Here is a 20,541-nt window from a genome sequence, read left to right on the forward strand (position 1 = left end):
AATGCCTCCCTCGACATCACGCTTGGGTGATCTGGTCACCACCTCCACTTGCTGACCCATCTCAACCCAAGCCTGGGAAACAGGGACAGAGTGATAAGAACAGACACCATGGCTCCACCAGTGCTGAAAGCTGTCACTTTATTGGCTGGGAAAGGGAGAAGCTGTGGTTAGCTCAGGAAAGAATTCAGGACCCAGAAAGAAAGGAGGGTGGCTGCAATGGAGCCAGATTCGAGGCCAGGCAGAACTTCCTTTCCCTGCTCCTCTGGCTGGTGATGGTTGGAGCTAGAGGGTGAAAATCACAATAATACCATCAACAACAACAGTTTTGTTTAAATCCAAGGCCAACTTACCCATGCCAGCATATCACACTCACACACACACACAACAAAGTGTCATTCCACTGGGGCTCTCCTTGCATTTTTCTTCAGGTTCTAGACTTATCTGTACTGCTTCAGACCATCTCCAGAACACATCCGGGTATATAGTGGTCCAGGATGACCTCTACAAAGCCTTCCTAAGGGTTCATAGGCGTGTATTTCTGGAGGAATCCCACTACCACCAGGAAGTTCCATGGTGCTTTCATTCCTTAGGTCAAGTTCAAATGAACTTGTCAAATGGATCTCATGTATTTCCATTCTATAAACAAAATAAATTGTGGTCCAGGGAGGTAAAAACTAGTTAAACGTCAGAGCTAAAACTTGAACCTGGGTCTTTTTGCCTGGAAATTCCACCTATGTAGCTGGCCTTCATGGAGCTAAGAGATAGTTGGCATCACAGGAGCGCTCTGGGTCCTAGGGAGACCGTGGCTTCCTTTCGGCCACTGAAGAGCACACTTTGAAGTAGCAAGCGAGGGGTCTTGGCCTTGGAGCTCTCTCTTTCTCTCTCTCTGAGATTCAGTTTTCTGGGCACTAACAGATTCCATCAGTGACCTTGAGGTTTCCTTTGCTGAAATCTGGTTAAAGGTAGTACATGACAACAATGATTTCAACCAAAGGCCACTTCCAAATCTGTGTTCCTTCTGATCTTTCTGCCTGAAACACTTTCCCACTCCACTTCACCAGACTACCTGCCTTTTACTCATTTTCACTTCTAGCTCAGAGTCACCCCTCTGGGAATCTTCCAACTGTTCCTTCTCCACCCTTCCCTCCTGTGATCGCTTTGCCTGTTTCCTACAACACTGGGTGCTGACAACAGGTACTGAGTGTCATCCGTCCATTCACTTCAGCTGAAGGACTGCAAGCTCTGGGGTGCAGCGGTGGCCACTTTTCTGTCCCTGTAACTGGCACAGCCAGAGGCTGAGTGCTGGATCACTCAACGGGCCCATTCACCATTTCCTTACTTTTTCCTCTTTACTGTTTTACACTTACTTTACAACTAAATATAGTTCCACTCTTAATGATATAAGGGGGCAGGGAGGCTCTCTATTCTTGTCTTTTCAGGGCCAAAGTTACTAGAAGTGGCTGAATTAATCTTAGCCCACTACAGAGTAAAGTGGTTAACATAATCCAAACACACACTTGATGAATCAAATTGAAGTTAAAAGGTCTCTTCCGCATTTGCCTCAAAAACTAAGCCTTTTTTGGTTAAAGTAAAGATCCACTCTTCTCCTGCCTCCCACTGGCCATGCAGAGAGCTTCCCACCTCCTGCCTCCAACCCTTTCAGCCCCTCAGCCACTGTTAGCTACCCCGGGACACGGCTGCTCCCTCCCTTCAGCTCCCGACTTACTGAAATGCCTTAAACAAAGGGAAAAACCATCTCCTTCTTGAACAGCCCAGTGATCAGCATTCACTGCGTCACCTGCTTTCACCACGTTCAAATCCAGCCACCTCTCTGCCCCTGACTCCATCCTGGTCCAGATCATCTCCCACAGGACCCCTGCCTCTGCCTCAGTGCCTCTACAGACCATCCAAACAGCAGCCAGAGGGGGCTTGGAAAATATCAGTCAGAATCCCTTGAATGAGTTGCCCTACGCTCTGCTTACCTCATGCCCTCTCTCTTTTTGTTACTCTCCCCTGCTTATGTACTTGTCTACAGCCTCTGGCTCTTCCTGAAGTACCCAGGGATGCTCCGGCCACCACACCTGCTGTTCCCTTTGCCTGTGACACTTTCCCTTGACAACGCCATGGCTCTTTCTCTCATTTTTAATTATAAACCTTGTTGGCAAGGACTTCACTTACCATCCCATTGTTACGGTTTAACTATGAAGTGTCTCCCTGAAGACTCATTCATGTATTGAAGGCTTGATCCCTAATGCAGTAGTGTTCAGAGGTGGGGCCTAAAGAGGTGATTAGATCATGAGGGTGCTGATATCATCAATGTGTTAACCCACTGGTGAGCTCATAGCTGAATGGACTACTAGGAGAAAGGCCCAGCTGGAGAAAATAGGTCACTGAGGGCAGTCTTTGAAAGGTATATGTGGTTCCCAGCTACATCCTCTCTGACTTTTCCTCTCTGCTTCCTGCCTGCCAATTAGGTAAGCAGCCTTCCTCCACCATGCCCTTCTGCCATGATGTTTCTGCCTTGCCAGATATCTAAAGGTAATGGTGTCAGCCAACCGTGGACTGAAACCTCTGAAATCGTGAGCCAAAATAAATCTTTCCTCCTTTAAATTGATTTGCTTAGGTATTTTGTCACAGGGACAAAAACTAACATGCCTCACGTAAAATTGCAACAATATTCCCTGTCTCCCCCTCCCTGGGTACTCCTTACCTCCCTTGTGTTTTTTTTTTCTCATGGCATTCATCTCCCTGTAACATACTACAAAACCTGCTTCCCGATTTTGTTTATTACCCATTGGACTATAAATATCATCAGAGAGACACTTTTTTTTGATCTGTTAGCTCATTGAGCATCCCCAGCATCAAGAGCTGTGAGTGGCACATGATAGATAGGTGCTCAATAAATAGCTGTTGAGAGAAGGAAAATAAACAAATGGGCAAACACACAAGCGCCAAGGTGTTTGCCCAGATCTTTATTTTCAACCCGCTGCAGGTCTCATCACTCGTGGGCATCAATGCACCTCCTTCCCCCACCTACCTCAGAATTTGGGTGTGATGCAGGACACCTTTCCACAACCATTGCGACAGCATTTCATCAGGCCACTACACTGGCTGTCCTCTTCACACAGGTTCTCGCAGATGCCGAGCTGGGGTAAGTCCACACTGGGGCAAGTACCCACCTTTTCTGGGTGGAAAAAGAAGTAAGATGGAGATCAAGGTGGAGGGAGATGGTCAAATCGTGACTCATGGTCCCCCGCTGCTCCTCAGCCTGGTTCAAAAACAGCACAGCTGCCAGTTTCAGTTGATCTCAGGGGCCTCTGCTGCTCCCATTTGTCCCTGAAGGGGACCTCCTCCTCCTGCTACTAGATGGCTTTGGAATCATCAGAGCTCAGTTTGAGAGTCCCCATTCTACAATTTTCTAACTCTGTAGCCTAGGAGCAGAAATCTTCCAGAGCACTGGAGTCTTTGGGTGTCACATGAAATCAGTGACATCTGTGGGGCAAATCATCGGCTTGTTACAAAAGCAATGGAGGCAAATATTGTTTCTTTCCTAAAGGGTAAGCTACTTTGTAATAATAATAATATTTATAATAGTGAATATTTAATTAGTTCTTGCTATATGTCAAGACACTTTCCCAAGCCCCTGACATATAGTAGCTCATCTAATTTTCATAATAACCATAAAAGTGGGAAAGGGTATACTAATATTTCCTCAATTTTACAGAGGAAGAAACAAGCACTCAGGGGTTAAATAATTTGTGTAAGGTCATACAGGACTGCGGCAAGATTTGAACCACAGAAAATCTGGCCCTAGACCCTGCGTTAGGCACCATGCACTATGCTTCCTAAATTGTGAAGTGCAGTGGTCACATGAAGATCACACACTCGACACTCGCTTGATCCATTTCCACAGACTCACTCCCAGCCACAATCACTCAGCACCACGACCCTCCATACTCTGCAGAGGTGTGCCTTCCACCATGCTCTCCGTGGGGAGTGGTGATCTTCTGCAGTCCTCACATGAAACAGCTTCATTGTAGGGGACATTTCTAACCCCATTTAGATCATGGATGAGGAAAATGAGGCATAGAAAGGTGAAGGGGCAACCCCACGTGACCCTGCTCATCAGGAGGTTTGGTCTAAACAAGACTCGAGCCCGGCTTTCTACAGTCACACACACACATGCACATGCACACACACATATACATGCGTGCATGTGTGCACGCACACACACACACACACAAACGCAGAGCAGAGCAGCCTGCTTGAGCTGATTCCTGACTCAAGGAGTGGGGAGCAAGGCCTAGTAAAAGGTAAAACACAGGCACGGAAGTAGATGGTTGGTCGTAGAAGACCATGAGAGTCGTTGACAGAGTCCTGGCTTCCTAGTCCAAAGAAATCCATTCCCTTGAAAAGGGCAAGACCTTTCAATGCTGGGAAGAAAAAAAAACAAGAGAGAATAAGTGGGGAACAGTTTCCTAACAAAGCAAGCCACCACATACAGTGTCCACTCCCTAATGGGACACTTCCCGCCTGCCGTTTCCTTTAGCCTTCATGTCAATCCCATAGTTCAGGATTCTCACTCTCACTCTGCAGACGAGCAGAGGTTCAGAGAGATAATGCTGCTTATGCAGGACCACGCACTAGGATATGGCGGAGCTAAGACACAAACCTCCAGGTTCCCTCCCTGGGCCAAGAAGCCCCTTGCCTTGTCCCCCTCTCCCTTTTTTGCTTCGGTCTGTCTGTATGAGAAAAGGGAACAAGCTCTTCATCCACCGAACATCTCAGACCCTTTTGCCCTTCTCCCTCGCTCATCTTGCTTTCTCTTCCCACCTCTACCACCTCTCGTTCTGGCCCCTCTCTCAAGTACCTATCAGGGACCTCCACACACAGCAGCTGCCCCCACGGGCAAGTCCTCCTAAGCACGTCCGACCTCCCTGCCCGTGGTGTCTGAGATCTCATAACTCCCAAACTTCCCAGTCTCTGCTGGCAGTTTGGAGGAAGATAACAAAGAGGGAGAGAAGCACAGGGGCTGTCTTGAGGATGCAAACCAATAATTACACACCTCGGTCCTTCCCAGGTCCTATCTCTGCCTCTCATCCCCAGGTTCTCCCTCTGGGAAGCCTGGATTCCATGCTAAGATGGAGAGACTTGAGCCCTAGCAAACATCCCAGCTCTCTCTCCCTTGGTCCTTAGGGGAAGATACTGTTTTAAAAATAAGGAAGGAGGATAAGGTGCTCAGGTGAGGTCCTGATTTTCTTCAAACTACTCAGCCAGCAAATGGCAAAGGCAAAAACTGAACCTCTGCCAGCCACGGGATGGCAATGAGACCTGGCACAAGAACAGTTTCTCTGTTACCCACTTCCACAGATACCAGATAAGGGTGTCATCCTAATCTGTAAGGTCCTCTTCTGACCAAGTAGGAACCTGAGCCAGACAGCCTGTAGCCGGCCCGGGAAGGAAACTGGGGCCCCAGGTCCCCATACTGCCGGAACAATGTCCTGCTGTGCGTGCCCGGAAGCCCGTCATGCACCAGAGAGTCGAATCCGGCCAGGGGTAAGGGGACCGCCCTGGTCCTCGGCTGCGCCTCAGTGACGCCTTTGTCTCCCCCCGGGGCCACGGGAGGGAGGGCACGGGCGGATCTGGTTTCCTCCGCCTGGACCTCCGCGGGATCCCGGGTCTGGGTGGCCCTCCTTCCGGGAACCCCGGGGCCCCGCCCTGCCCCCGCCGGGTCGCCGCTCGGTTACCGTTGGGCAGGGAGCAGACGGTGCTGCAGCCGCCCTGGCAGCACTTGAGGTTCTCCGGGCAGTCGCCGTCGGACAGGCACCCTTTCTTCTCTGTGCAGTTCAGGTCCACCTGGAGCCGTGGGCACACGCCCGGTTTCTCTGGTCTCATGTCTCGGGGCAGGAGGGACGGTGTCAGCAGGAGCAGGCAGAGGATGCCCACCTCCTGCTCCAAGGGTCCCACATCTCAAAGCCAAGGAATTTCACTCTCGGGCCTTAGGGGCCCCCTCAAAGCCCCAAGGGCCCCACTTCCAGGCCCAGGGTCTGAGCACAGAAGAGTTCAGGAGGTCCCCAATGTTCGGTCTCAGAGCCCTCAAATCTGCCTTTAGCGGCCCGCGAGGCTGAGCGCCTCAGAGCTTCGACGCTCCTGAGAGGCTCCGGGCTCCATTCCAGTCAGTTTCCACCTTCTGCCCAGAAGCTACGCGCCTGCAAATTTCAGCTCTCCGCGGTAGCTCCACCTCCAGTACACTGGACCCCACATCCTGCACTCCAAGGGTAACTAGATTTATGCATGCCTCAAGGGTCCCTGGATTTTAGTTTTCATGGGTCTTGCCACTTGCGCCTCAGGAATTCTCACTTCCCCACCCCCCAGAAAGCCACACCTCTGCCTGGCTGTGTGGCCTCTCCTCGCCCTGCTCACCTGTGGCCCGGAGGAGGCCAGGCAGCAGCAGCCCAAGGAGGAGGGCTGCGGCCAGCGAGCAGAGGCGACCGGCAGTCATGGTGCTGCGCCTGGTGGGGAGCAGGTGCGAGCTCAGCACCATGGGGGGATTTAACCACTGGCTCAGGGGCGTGGGGTCGGGGCGGGGCCGAGGAACTGGGTGTAGGAGGGGGTAGAGAGCAAGCGGGAGAGCTGCCACCTCACGCCATTTCACAATCCCCGGGGATCAGGTGTCGCTCTTGGCCCCGCTGGGAACCAGGAACCCAAGCAGCTTCCAGGCCTGGTGCAGCTCGACCAGCTGCAGCCGGATCCTAGCCTACTGCTTCCTCTTTTCCTCCCTCCTGGGTCCTAAGGGCAGGGCAGAGCAGGGCAGGGCAGAGCAGGGCAGAGCAGCAGGCTCTAGGCCCCAAGATCGAGAGTCCGAGTCCGCTTTCAAACCCTTGGGTGCTCCCTGGAATGCCCGAGGTCAGGGTTGAGGAGGAAAGGGCAGGGGGCCACAAGGACCCTGGAGACTAAGTGGTTGGACTTGGGGGTCAGTTGGATCAGAGTGCAGATCCCGTGTAGGGGTTAGTGGTGAAGGGCTGGAGTGGTCAGAGCATATAGTAGAGGCCACAGTGATATTAATAAATGAGCCAATTTGACAAGGAACAGGCCCACGAAGGTGAACCACCTGTTGTCTGGGTGTGTGTCTCTTTGTCTCTTCATACCACACTCTTATTGGGGCTGAGTGGGTGCCATGCACTGTGATCCTTGTCCCAGGATGTATAATGCCTAGAACTAAGCAGTATTGGCATCAACTGTATATGACAAGCACACTGGATGTTCAGAGGTTTAAGACCCTCACCCCAAGGTCCCAGGTAAAGCTGTACAGACAAGGCTTTGAACCCAGCTCTCTCCCTTTGTTTTTTACCATCCCATTGCAGATATTTGCTGGGTGCCTTCTATGTGATAAAGGGCAAGAGAAAGTAAGAGTATAGAAAAAGAAAGTATAGAGAAAGTAAGCAAAATGAGCCCTCCAGCTCTGTTCTAGATTTAAGGTTGACTCTCACCTTCACCACTTTCCACTGGAGGGACTTAGAATGATCACTTCCCTGTTCTGAACAACCGTAAGTCATCTATAAAAACGATGATCAAATAAGACTTCAGTGAGAACATGAAGGTAAATTTCCTGCCACGAAGTGACTATGGTGGGCAGGGTCACACGCATTGACACAGGAACCCGAAACCCAGCACATTACAGTATCACATAAATTATAGTATCACATAAATGGTGTGAATGCCCAATAAATAAATGTTGAGAGTCTACCATTACTAAGGAGACTGATAAGTACAACTGGCCCTCCATACCCATGGGTTCCATGTTCTTTGATTCAACCAAATGGAAAATATTTGGGGAAAAAATCACATCGGTGTTGAGCATGTATAGACTTTTATTTCTTATCATTCTTCCCTAAACAATACACAGTCCATGACTATTTACAGGGCATTTGCATTGTAGTAGGTTATTATAAATAATCTATACATGATGCATAAGTGCAAGAGAGGTGGTGGGAAACCTTTGGCACGCATGTTATTTGTTTTTTATTTCAAAGCAAAAGATGTTAATGTATGAGGTTTTTTTCTAAACTAAAACCTCTATTCAGGTTTAATTGCAGAGCTGGCACTTTGCAATAAATGAGTGAGTTTTGGATAGCAGTTTGGGCACTCATCGCTAAAAGGTTCACCATCACTGGTACAGGGAAATGTGGGTAGCATCTGTGGATTTCAGTATCTATAGGGATCCTGGAACCCATTCCTTGCAGATGTTGAGGAGCGACTATATACACCAAGCTTTAGAATCCAGGCTGCTAAATGCCAAAACAGGTACCAAGGGTATCATACAAGGAATACCTCCAAATATTCTTTATGCTGAAGTGACCTGAGGTGCCATGAGCCTTAGGAGCTCTTTGTTGCTGGAGGCTAGAGGGTGGTTTGGACAGTGAAAATTAGAATGACAGGTGAGTGGAGTTTGGTGATGTGATACATCCAGTCACTATTCCCATGGTAGATGTTGCTAAAAGAGGCTGAGAATATCTCCCCCAACTTCCTGTGCCCAGCCCAGAGCCTGGAGAGACATGCCGTTGTTGGGCTGGGCTGGGGCTATTTACTCTGAGCTCAGAGAAAGTCAACAGCATTGAGGGCAAGAACCAGGTGGGGACACAAGCCTTGAGCAGGCTCCTGAAACCCAGCGCACATAGAGGACACTTGGTGAGCAGCTGGTTTTACCCTGCAGACCGGCTGGCTACAGGACATTCAGCCCTGGCCACTGATACCCCAGCTTTCTTTCAGGATTTATGGAGCTTGCTTGGCCAAGAAACTGCCCAGACTTACCCCTCCCAGCCCCTCATGTGCTCTCTGGCTGATTGCTCTCCCTTTCTGGGATGTGGCCTAGTATGAAGCTCAGAAGTGGGGTGGGGTAGAGTAGAAGGATGGAGAAAGTTTCATAAGTCAGCGGCATCAGATGTTTAGCTTTTGTAGTCCTAGGTTCTGTGCTAGGTACAATCTCATGAGACAATGCAGGCAATCCAAATGAACACATAGGACCACAGGTGTGGAGGTATTGGCCAGGGATATGGTGAGAAGATTATGCAGAGGTATGCTCTGACCCTTGTCCTCCAATTTATTACTTAGAATGGTCCTAAGGTCAGTCATGTAACAGGCCACTCTGTCCTTCCCCTTTTCTCTGCATGAATTCCTGCACATACATTGTCTTTCCTATATCCTTTATCCTTGCTTCCTGGTTCTATCAATAAAAAGCCACGGGCCTTCAGTGTGAGGCTGTCTTTTATGACGCTTTCTCAGGCTTAGGGGTCTTGGTTAAGGGCAGCCCCTCTGGGCCCTCTTGGAGTTTGGATTAGACATAGGCTCATCCTTTTGTGCTGTCCCATGGTCATGAACTGTGACAAGTGGTGGCCAGTGTGAGGAATGTGTGAGAAGGTGATGCAACTCAGTGCAAGAAGACCTGTCGTGGGCTGGGGCTGAGCGTCCCTGAGGCTGAAATAAGGAATTTAACCTACCCTTCTAAAATAAGCATGTAGCTCTGCTGACTCCTGTTGTGGAAAAAGAATTTTCAGAATAGGTCAATGAAAAAGAGGCATAAGAAAGATTTATTAGAAGTAAATATAGGACACATTCCAAAGTGGAGTGGGGGTGCTCAAGGAAATGAGGCACAAGTTATAAGCCAGGGTAGGGCACACATTTAAAGGCTGTTATCAATATGGGTGATCTCGGATGTGTACTCTGTCGGCCAAGTTACAGTGTCAACCATCCACGTGGGTTTGAACTGAAGATACACATTAGATAGGCTGTTTCCACTGCAGCTGCCTTTTGGGCTGGAGGGAAGCTGAAGGAAAAGGTAGTTTGCAGGTGAAAAGCAAATGGGCAGACCCATGTGCAGCTGAAAGGGACTTGTCCAAGTTGGCTGTTTGGGGAGTAAATAAAGCAGGCTTGTGATTTGTTTGTTTTTTGTTTTTGTGGTACCGGGGACAGACTTATGATTTGAAGCCGTAGTTTTTATGAGTACAATTAAAAATTCTCCTGGTCTCCTTTTTACCTAATTTCATTTCTTCTGTCCTACCTCAGACCTTCCTCCCAAAGCCTGGAAAAGAAACAAGGATGCCCAATTTCACATCCCTATAAGGTAAGGGGACAAAAGTGGCCATGGAACAGCCTGGCATGTCTGGGAGAGGTCGCAGGTTAGGCTTATCAGCCCAGAGGTCTTTTAGCTGTCCAATTGCTAAGGGAGCAGGGGCAGCATGTTTGTTCTTCTTTTTGCTCTTTTACTTTCATTCATATGGTGTGGATCAAACTTTGTCCAAAGAGGAAAAGCAATTTAAGCAACACTTACAGTGTCTCTTAAAGACATCTGGATGTAAAGTTTCTGAACCTCAGTTTATTAAATTATTAATAGTTATTCAACCACAATGTCCATGGTTTCCTCTGAAGGACAGCCTGGAGGTAGAGGGCTGGGAACATGTGGGCAGAAAAGTGAGACAGTCATTAGGTCCTGTAAAGGCTGAGCACCTTGCTGCCTGGCATCTTTGCAGGGTCACTATTTGCTCTACTCAAACCAAAGAAGTTCCCCGGAAAATGGTCCCTCGTTCTCCCTCAGCTTCCTCTGAAGATCCCCTTCTAGCCCCAACCTCTGGGGAATGGAGAGAGGTGGCCAGAGAGGGGGCTCTGAAATTATGATACTATATGCCAATTGGACTTGTCTTATAAAATAAATAAATAAATAATAATAGAAAAACAAAAGGAAAAGACAAAAAAAGAGAGAAAGCTAACGACAACAAAAGTCAAGCCAGCAGTTACACTAAACTAGGACAATTTTATCAGACAAGAGTAACTCCCATCAATACTTCTACAAATGATCAAGCACACATATATATGAGCCCCAAACTGTAAAGCTTAAAGGAGTGACTCCTATCTGTCCTATAATTTTCTCTCTCTTATTCTCTCTCCAAAAAATTTAAAAATGATCATTCAAGATTTTTGCTTGTTGGTTTTCTGCTTGGCAGTGCGGTTGGAGTTAATCTTAACTTTTGTCTTTGGAGGCATGCTTTGCTAAAGAGTGGAGATCCGCCATCAAAAGGCTTTTGGTCTTGGATTGTCTTTCTGCCCTTGAAATGGTTGGGATTTGTTTCTCGTGCTCCAGGGAGTTTCTCTTCTCTGAGGCTGCTGCATTCCAGGACCGAGTTTCCCCTCCCTCTGACCCTTCCAGAGTGAAGCTGACCTTCACTTATCTCTGCATCATATTCTTAAAAAACTGGTCTGCATTTGACCCTTGGACTCTTGAAGAACAAAGTAATTGTTTTAATCCAAATTTATGAGCCTTTCTATCCTTAGGCAGAACTGGAAATTAACCCCTTTCATTTCCCTCTCCCTTCAAGAATGCTGCTCCACAGGGCAAACTAACTGGTTTTTACAGCACAGATATATTCAATCATAAAACAAATAATATTCCTAGAGATCCTTATCAATTTACTAGTAGTTTTAAGACTCTCAGTATTACCTTGCCTACACATTCCATATGGCTCACTTCATGTGTCAATAATAATAATATTTCTCAATTGAATACTATATTACTTGTATTATGGTGCTTAGATGAAGGGCTAAAGCCTGGCTCCCCAGAAATCTCACACAATTGGATGGAACATTCTGCTTTTGAACAAATCACCTTAGCACTTGGGCATGTCAGACAAAAAACAGTTTCTGGGCTTTTTGATCGTTGCTATTATTTTAGCTACTGCATTGGCCGTCACAGCTGTGACTGCAGCCGTTGCTTTTATTGTTTGTTAAGTTGCCCCTATTCCCCACAAAGAAGAACAGTTGAGGGTTGAGATTTGTGATCAGGAAGATCTGGTTTGTGTCTCAACTCTTCGGCTTCCTATCTTTGGGACAGTTGGCAAGTTATTGTACCTCCCGGAGCCTCAGTTTCTTTGTTTATAACATGAAAATAATACTTCTAGCCTCAAAAGGTCAATGTAAATTAAGAGAAATTTTGCAAAGCAATCAAGACGGTGCCTAGAACTTGATCAATAGCTACTGTATTTTCAAAGTGCTCCGTGAAGGCCCTGGGCTCTCTCTCTGGCCTGCTTCATCCCACTGTCTCTAGTGCTGTTACTTACCTGCATGTTCAGATAACCTCAGACCTCACATCCCGTCAGTTCATGATGCCTGAAAACATTTTTTCTTTGTCTTACAAAGGCAGCTATGGTGGTTTCTCTCCCTAGTCTCCACGGGGAGAAAGGCTGTAACTCTCAGTCAGATGCCTACATATTTACCCAATAGCTATATTGGTTTTACTATGTCCCCAAAAGATCATATGCTGGAACCTTAATTTCCAATGCATTGGTATTGAGAGGAAGTGGAGATTTTAGAAGGCAATTAGGTCATTAAGAAGGAGTAATTCCTTTCTTTTGGAGTGAGTGTAGAACTGGGTTAACTGCCAAGGGAATGGGTTGTTATAAAGCAACTGCCTCCTGTGTTTCCCTCTTTCCCATCCACCAGATTCCCTTCCATTTTCCTACCATAAGTTAAAGCAGCATGTGGTCCTTAACAGACACAGGTGCTTGGTTTTGGATTTTTCTAGCTTTTAGATCTGTGAGCCAAAATGAACTTCTCTTTGTAAAATTACCACATTTTAGGTATTCTTCTTTAGAAACAGAAAACAGACCAAGGCCCTCACTAAAAAAAGAAAACTTAGGGCCAGGGATATAGCTCAGTGGTTCTGCCGCTTGCCTCGCAAGCCCAAGGTCCTGAGTTTGATCCCCAGTACCAGTACCAAAAAAAAAAAAAAAGGGAAGAAAGAAAAAAGAAAAGAAAGCTTAATTTTGTACAGGCAACAAATACCCGATTTAAAATGCAGCATCTACAAGCCTCCCTCAGTTAAGATTGGTCATAAGACGCAGCTCTAACACATGAAATATAGGCTGAGGTTCCTGATAAGGACCTCTGTGTCCAAGGAAAAAGATAAAAACTCAACAAAAGAAACTTCTGGGCTCTCCTTTCTTTTTAATGAAAATGGAGACATGATGCCTAGAGGAATACCAGCCACCTTGTGAACATGAGGTGACCAGCATAAGCACAAAGTTCTTTGAGTTGGAAATCTGGGAACCCCCTAGGGATATCAGTGAGAAGTACATCAGATATGGACTACTGACTATCCAGACTGCTTCTTGCATAAGACAATGAGAATTTTTAATTATCTAATCTACAGTCAACCTTGTCATTGTCCACAGACAAACATTTTACTAACTCCTACAGAGACTACATTAGTTTCCTGGGGCTCCTGTGACAAAATACCACAAATTGTGTGGCTTAAACAACAGAGATTTATTCTGTCACAGTTCTGGGTATTGGAAGTCCAAGAATGAAGTGTTGATGGATGGTTCCTTCTGAAGATTGTGAGGAAGAATCTGTTTCTTTTCCTGCTTCCTCAGCTGCTAGAGGTTTGCTGGAAACCCTTGGTGCTCCTTGATCTGTAGAAGCCCCACCCCAACATCAGCTGCATCTTCACCGGCATTCTCTCTGGATGCATGTCTATCTCTAAATTTCATCTTTTTTGTAGGGACATAAGTCATTGCAGTAGGGCCCACCCCGTGACTTCATTTTAACTTGATTACCTCTGTAAAGATGTTATCTTCAAACAGAGTCACATTCTGAGCTACAGGAATTCAACACACATATTTGAAGGACACCTGATTCAACCCATAACAGAGTCCCTTGCTCTGTGCACTCAGCTTGAAGTGACTCCACAAGTGCTTGTGCGGATCCAGTTCAGGGCTGGTTCAACAACTGATTTCCTCTTCTGGTAGCAGCCTTGAGTCTTTCTGATGCATTAAGGAGAAGGTGTGCCCCGAGGGCCAATCCTGCTCACCATTTCTTGACCAGCACATAGCCCTTGCCTCTGGCTTTCTGCCTCTTGCTAAATGACTTACTCAACAGTATTACTCATCTTACTGTCAGCAGCTAAATTTATGAGTCTGTTTTCCCCAAAGGCTTGTGGTCTCCTTGAGAATAAGGACAGGGTTGAATTGTAGTAGCTGCCTTAATTCTCAATGCCAAGTCTCTCAAATCCAACTGCCTCAAATCCAACTGCCTCAAATACTGAAGTTTGACTGATACGGTCCTTAGTAGCAGCCTGCAAGTCTCTACCCAGCATTTATAGGTATCTATTGTGTAACTGTATGCTATCAAACACAGCACCACCCTCTAAGAGTTGTCTTTCACAGAGACAAGTAAACACAATGACAATGAAGTCCTTGCATTTTACAGAGGAGAAGGGGTAGAAGGCATAGAACCTGGTACAGGCACACCTCGTTTAGTGACAGACAACTAGGTCATTAAATGAATTGGTCACTGAATGAGTAATTGTATATAGTGTGTACATTACAATATTCAGAACAAAGAAGTGGTCAGGGAAACTCCAACTTGACAACTTTGCTTTTATTTGCTTAACTCTTATACGCAGTAAAATGTATATATGATGCATTACTGTATTATACAGTAAGACTGTAATGTATAACAGGACATAAAACAGTACTTAACTGTACAGCACAATCAGCAAAAACTACAGTACTATACTGTAGATGCCACTATAAGGCTCCACTGCCACTCGTGTTCTTGCATTGTAAGTCTGAATGCAGGAAGATGTCAGGCCTGGCCTAAACTAACAGGACAAAGCAAACAGGCTGCTTTTAGCAAACAACAGCAGCTTCTCAGGAAATAGGGCAAATGGACTCAAAAGAAAATATACAACCCCCCTGGTGCCTAGAAGTCCAGTAATTGTGTACACACCTGAGCAGACGGTCCCTGGGCATCCAAGTCATAAATATTTCACCCCAGATTCCTTAGCCCCTTCCATATCTATATAAGCCTAATTCCTTTCCCGGCTAGTTGCTAATATCTCCCTCTCCCAGTATCAGCCCATCCACACATGGATGTGATAAACTTAGCTTTTCCCAGCTAGCTGCTAGAATCTCCTGATTTTAGTCCCTGTTAACTGGAATAACCCTTCCTTTCAAAAGCCTATTTTTGATAAAGGATTCTTTATAACAGTAGTAAGTCTGAGCTGCGAGTTGCTAGTCTGAAAAGTGCACCTCAGTCATAAGTTGGAACAGTCATTAAACAAGTAGGTTGTTAAATGAGGAAGACCTGTATTCAACCAGGGAAAATTAGGCACAGCGTTCCACAGGTGCTGATTCCGGCTGGGTCCCAAAGAACAAGGAGCTTGAAGAGGAGAAAGTACCGAGTGGGAGGAGAGTATAAACAAAGACCTGGGGAGGATTTTAAGCACGTTGAAGTGGTTTTATGCGATCAGGAAGGAGTTAGGAAAGAAGAGATGAAGCCAGAGGGGTGGAAGAGAAGCAAGGGCAGGTGATGCAGAGGCTTGCTTGGGGTGGATCCCTCTGGCTGGTGATTTAAAAACGGTAGGTGTTATAGTTTGGGTTTAGACATCCCCCCAAAGCCTCGTGGTTATAGGAGGGACTTTTTCAGAGGTGGCTGAATCTAGAGTGTGTGATGCTGGGATTAAGGATGGGTGGTTACTAAATCAGTCCACTGATTGGTTTGGCCCGGCTCTAATCCTGGCAGCCTGGGGATACAATATAAGGGACAGAAAGAGGCTTGTCTTGTCCCTTGCTTGCTTTGCTGTCTTCTGCCTGCCATGAAGTGGTTCTCCTCTGCGGTGCCTGTCTGCCAAGCCACCCTGCCTTGAAGCCAGCCGATTATAGACTGAAACCTCTACAAACTGTGAGCTAAGTAAACCTTTCCTCCCTTAACTTGTGGGTGTTGGATATTTACTTTCAGGAATGAGAAAGTAACTAACACAGTAAGGAACCATTGAAATGAGGGGTCAGGAACTGTGAGGGGGCCTGGGCTGAAGCAGTGGTCATGGGGTGGAGATAAATGGCTGAATTTGAAGAGCAGATGAAACTTTTCTTTCTGTTTTTTGAGACAAGGTCTTGCTATGTAGTTCAGGCTGGCCTTGAACTCCCCGTGTAGCCCAGGCTGCCTTTGAACTCATGGCAATCCTCCTGCCTCAGCCTCCTGAGTGCTGGGATAACTGCTGTGCATCACCATGCCTGGCTGAAACTGTTCTACCCTTGTTTGTCTTCATTCTGTTGATTCTCAAAACCACGCCTAGAATGCATTGTACCTGCTGCCATATCTCAGGTAATGACCGTTTGTTATTGGACAAGTGATAAACACCAGGTCTCTGATAAAGGAGACCCCAGTATATTCTAAGGCCTGGGACTGAACTAAAACAGAACCGAATGCATTTTACTTAAGTGATCCAGGAAAGGAGGGCAGTGGATTGGGGATCCATCTGGCAAACCTGTATTGATTCCCACAGAGGGCCAGGCATTGGGGCCACAGTAATGATTAAGACAGCCTCTCACCTTGAGGCCTGGAGGCTCAGTGGTCCAGAGAAGCAAGAGAATAGGCCGTTGTGGTAAGAGATTGGTTTTTTTAAAAGTACTGCAGGAATCCAGCAGGAGGTGGAATTATTTCCTCTGCCTAGGGGTACTGCATGCAGAGGAAGCAACCTCTGAATCATGTAGGAACATGTGGAAATAGGTGGGGACATCTGGGGAGGGCACTCTCCATCCGGTTTAGAAAGAGAGAAGGAAAGGTCGTGCAAATATTTTCCCAATGTGAGAAGTCCTGGGTCTGAAGCGAATGTGGATTCACTCATGCAAACAACCAGAAAGAGCCAGCCCCAAGCTACATTGTTATTATTTTATGAAACAGAAGACCACAAAATAATATTCATAAGCTACGTTGAAAATGTAAGGACTAACAATAGCGCGAGCCCTTGTGAAATCCGTGTGGGTGCTGGGTGCATGAGTGTTTGTGGCAGGGACATTTATAGAACCCTTGGAGCTTTCTTGTGCCTCTCAAGCTAGTTCTCTTTCCTTCCTCCTCAGACAGAGCCAACAATTTGAATTTTATGCTTATCGGTTCCTTGCTTTGCTTAATAGTTTAACCACATGTATATTTATCCCCAAACAATATTTATCAGACTTACTTCCCATTCTTAGTTTTCTATACTTTGTTGGATACTTCCAAATCTTAAGTATTTGCGGGCTTCATTCCACTCTCTGCCATTTCTGCCGACTCTCACTGATCATGCCTTGCTTCCCTTTTATTTTAGAAATTTTAACTGTGAACTCAGGCTCTTAGAGCTTTTTCTGTGGAAATGCTTTGAGACCTAAGGGTAGATTCCTCCAGAGAGACTGTTTCTGCCTCATTTCTGGTGACCCCGCTAACCCAGGACCTCTTTAAGCCAAATTTGCAAATTGAGGTTTTTCAGATCACACATATAGTGTGCTCTGGTGTTCAAAACCCCCAGGTGAACCAGCTCAAGATAAAGGAGAAGATGCAATGGTGCTTGCTTATAATCTACTCAGGAGGCTGAGACAGGAGGATCACAAGTTTGAGCCCCATCTAGGCAACTTAGCGAGACCCAGTTTCAAACTTTAAAAATAAAAATAAAAAAGGGCTGGGGATGCGGCTTACTGGTAAGAGTGCTTGCCTAGTATGCTCAATGCTCAATCCCCAGTACTGGAAAAAAAAGGCATGCACCCTCAACTCCCAGATGCTGAGTCTCTGCCCTATGTGCCTGGAAGGTCCAGCCAGCTAGGAAACTCATCCTTAGCCCAAGAGCAAGGTGTTCGGCCATACGCCTGGGACCTTGAGCTACTCTTCTCTGAAGCCCAAAAGTTGAGTGAGCAAACCCTCAGAGGATCCTGCACCTATGCTTGTTGCTGAGGATCCTCAGCAAGTTGCTGTAGCACCCTGATTGCCTGATTTTCCTCTGTGGCACAGATGTGTGGAGGAGTGCAGGGAGAGTGCAGCTGTGGCCGGTGCTGACTGGGTAGTCTCTTGCTGTAAGTTATTTTCCTGGCAGGATGGGGTGGAATGCAAGAGCTCTTTTAATTACCATGTGTCGGGCACTTGCCTAAGAAGCTTACAAACAAGCACGCATTTAACCTCAGACCTCTTTACAGGTAAAGAAACCAAGGAGACAGAAGGCAGCTTGCTGAGTGTCACAGCCAGTGCCAGGAATTGCACTCTGCTTCCTCCAGCACCAAAGCTTGCACTCTTGGCTCCTCCTTACTCACCGCCCTGAGAAGGAAGAGCAGTGCAGGAATTCCCCATCTCCCCTTGCCAAATGCTTCTCATTTTAGAAGAAAGCAACACATGACGTCATCTCAACAAGTGAAGGTAAAGTCCAGGAAAGCAAAGCTGGATTCCAGCACTGACTAGGGACTCCGGGGCTGCTCAGCACCATGGCAGAACAATACTGGGAGGAAGGTCACATAAAAGTGATGGAGGCAGATGGAAAAGAAGCTGCCTTCATCACCCATGGTGGTAAGACCTAAGTGTGAAAAATCAAGTACTAGCAATCAAAGTACATTAGTTACACACCCGGAGGAAAATACCAAAAGTATTGGTCGAAAGAGCTGAGGAGGAATTGAAGGAAACGGAAGAAGGCAAGAGGACTACTCTTTCTTACATCAAATCTTCTAAAGCTATTTGACTCTTTATAAAGAGTGTAAATGTGTATGTAGCTTTCGTTAAAAAAAAAAAATTAAAAAACAACCAACTGAATACTTATTTGAGAACTATTCCAGCATGAGGTTATGTGTTCTATGGGTGACAACAACAAAAATAGTTTTCAATGTAACAGTTAAGTAAAATATGAAAAAATTCTCAGAAATTGGCAAATAATTCCAAGTAAAATTTGATAATGAGATAAATAAAAAGATAATTAGAAAATGGAGTGACAAAAGGACAGTAAATTTCTTTAAAAATCTGTGTTTTAAAGTAGTTTAAAAAAAAAGTACACCTTCCTCATTTCCTCCCAGACACGCCTTTCCCAGATTTATCTAGTCTCATCCTCCTTGCATTTCTGAGTAGTGGGCAGAGCAGTTTTTATCATCCCCACGTCACAGAGGGGAAAATAAGGTCCAAACCCAATGGGTAGCATAGCAGGGGCACCATGTCATTGCGCATACAGGAAGAATTATGGTGAGTGCTTCACAAATGTGTCTGAGGAGCAAAACTGTAAAAAAGATTGTTATGACAGTGTTTATTTATCAGCATCATTACATGGTGATGACATGGGTACAAAAAGGGACACTCAAATTATCACAACTGGCACCACCCTGAGGTAGAATGGAAGAAATAAAGACAGGTAGAAAATGAAAATCAGCATAGAGGTAACATCTCCTGGACATGTCATTTTCTTATGCACACAAGAATTACTCCTGGGGTTCAGGGTAGTATGATGATTGTGATATTTATAGACATTTTTCTTAGAGGATACTGGTTCTTTTGTATTTCTTAGAGGTTCCTTTTTCTTTTTAGATGGTCAGTATTCTTTCAGGGGTCTTGGTCATGTAAGAAACTTGAAGTTTACAAAAGGAAAAGTTCTAATCTAAATTGGGACTCAGCTCAAAGTGGGAGAGCCTTTAAAGAATATTTCTTTTCCTGATATCATTGGACGATAGGCTATGATGACCAGCAATACTGTATGCTTTTTTATAGAAATAGAGGCCCTGTGTCTTTGGATCTGAGACCTAATAAATGATTATAAGTGCATTGTACACAGAGGCCTTTGTTTCTTCATTTAACTATAACTGCCAGAGCATTTTGTTTTTAACCCCTTTTGGGTTTTTTGGGGATTTTTTGGTACCGGGGATCGAACTTGGGTCCTTGTGCTTGCGAGGGGAGGAGGCAGAACCACTGAACTAAATCCTTGGCTTTAACCTTTTTTGTACCTCAGGCTTGCTAATATCTAGCTATCGGTCTAACAACATTTTCCATCTTGGTGAAAAATCTCAGATTGCTCCAAGGCCCGGGCTTTAATTCCTAGCAGTGCACACACACGCACTACCCACACAATCTCAGAATCGCTATCCATTGTAGACTCTTTCCGGATCAGCTGCTCTCAGGCTCCAAGCCTTTCAGAGGGTTCTCACTTCGTGTGGAATTTCAATCTAAATGCCTTGCGTGGTATCTCAGTTACTTTTCTCGTTGCTGAGACAATATACCCAGCATCCAAAGGTAAAGGAGGAAAGGTTATTTAGGCCACAGTTTGTAGAGGTTTCAGTCCATAATTGGTTGGCTCCAAGGAAGGGGAGCATTAAAGACAGGAATCAAAGAGGAGAAACAGTTCATGACAGGCAGGAGGTAGCAAAGCAAGCAAGTAATGACAACAGTGTTTTTTAATCCCTTGTATCTCATCCAGGCTACTTAGGGCTGGTAGCACTCACACTCTTCTTAATGCTAGTGCCCTTGAGCCTAGCATTGCACCATGAATAATCCCAGCACCACACACCCTAAATCCAGCCACTTCTGAAAAAGCCCCACTTGAGACTACATGAGGCTTTGCAGGGACATCTAGACACAAACCATAACACATGGCCAGTGATCTAGCTTCCATCCTGTCCTCTCCTACCATTCAGCAAAAGGGACTTCTGGAGCCCTTGCATTCATTCTGCCTTTAGCACCCCCACAAATACTCATCTGGCTCCTTCCCTCTATTCAGCG

At 46.1% G+C, this 20,541-nt stretch overlaps 1 protein-coding gene and 1 long non-coding RNA gene across 5 annotated transcripts; one reads left to right on the forward strand and one right to left on the reverse strand.

Moving 5' to 3' along the window:
• Nucleotides 1–121: 121 nt before the first annotated feature.
• Wfdc2 (WAP four-disulfide core domain 2) lies at nucleotides 122–6,738 on the reverse strand. 2 transcript variants are annotated; one of them, XR_002387174.2, is made up of 5 exons: nucleotides 6,424–6,621; nucleotides 5,748–5,897; nucleotides 3,038–3,184; nucleotides 2,179–2,276; nucleotides 122–282 (listed from the first exon to the last, which is right to left on the reverse strand). XR_002387174.2 is itself a non-coding variant. In XM_013077193.3 (4 exons), the coding sequence occupies exons 1-3, from the start codon at nucleotides 6,542–6,544 to the stop codon at nucleotides 3,039–3,041; spliced, it is 417 nt and encodes a 138-aa protein (XP_012932647.1). In that variant the 5' UTR covers nucleotides 6,545–6,738; the 3' UTR covers nucleotides 122–282; nucleotide 3,038. The 2 variants fall into 2 exon arrangements, 1 of the variants encoding a protein (XP_012932647.1); XM_013077193.3 differs by lacking the exon at nucleotides 2,179–2,276 and having other exon boundaries at nucleotides 6,424–6,738.
• LOC110344549 (uncharacterized) lies at nucleotides 5,421–19,590 on the forward strand. 3 transcript variants are annotated; one of them, XR_015446090.1, is made up of 4 exons: nucleotides 5,897–6,278; nucleotides 10,063–10,120; nucleotides 15,574–16,155; nucleotides 17,994–19,590. It is a non-coding gene; the product is annotated as an uncharacterized LOC110344549 (long non-coding RNA). The 3 variants fall into 3 exon arrangements; XR_015446091.1 differs by lacking the exon at nucleotides 5,897–6,278 and adding an exon at nucleotides 5,421–5,556 and having other exon boundaries at nucleotides 15,574–19,590; XR_015446089.1 differs by having other exon boundaries at nucleotides 15,574–19,590.
• The last annotated feature ends 951 nt before the right edge of the window (nucleotides 19,591–20,541 follow it).

This window comes from Heterocephalus glaber, unplaced genomic scaffold (genome assembly GCF_053883595.1).
Source record: "Heterocephalus glaber isolate CG9 unplaced genomic scaffold, H.glaber_assembly_v1.0 deba00001673, whole genome shotgun sequence".
NCBI classification, from domain to species: domain Eukaryota; kingdom Metazoa; phylum Chordata; class Mammalia; order Rodentia; family Bathyergidae; genus Heterocephalus; species Heterocephalus glaber.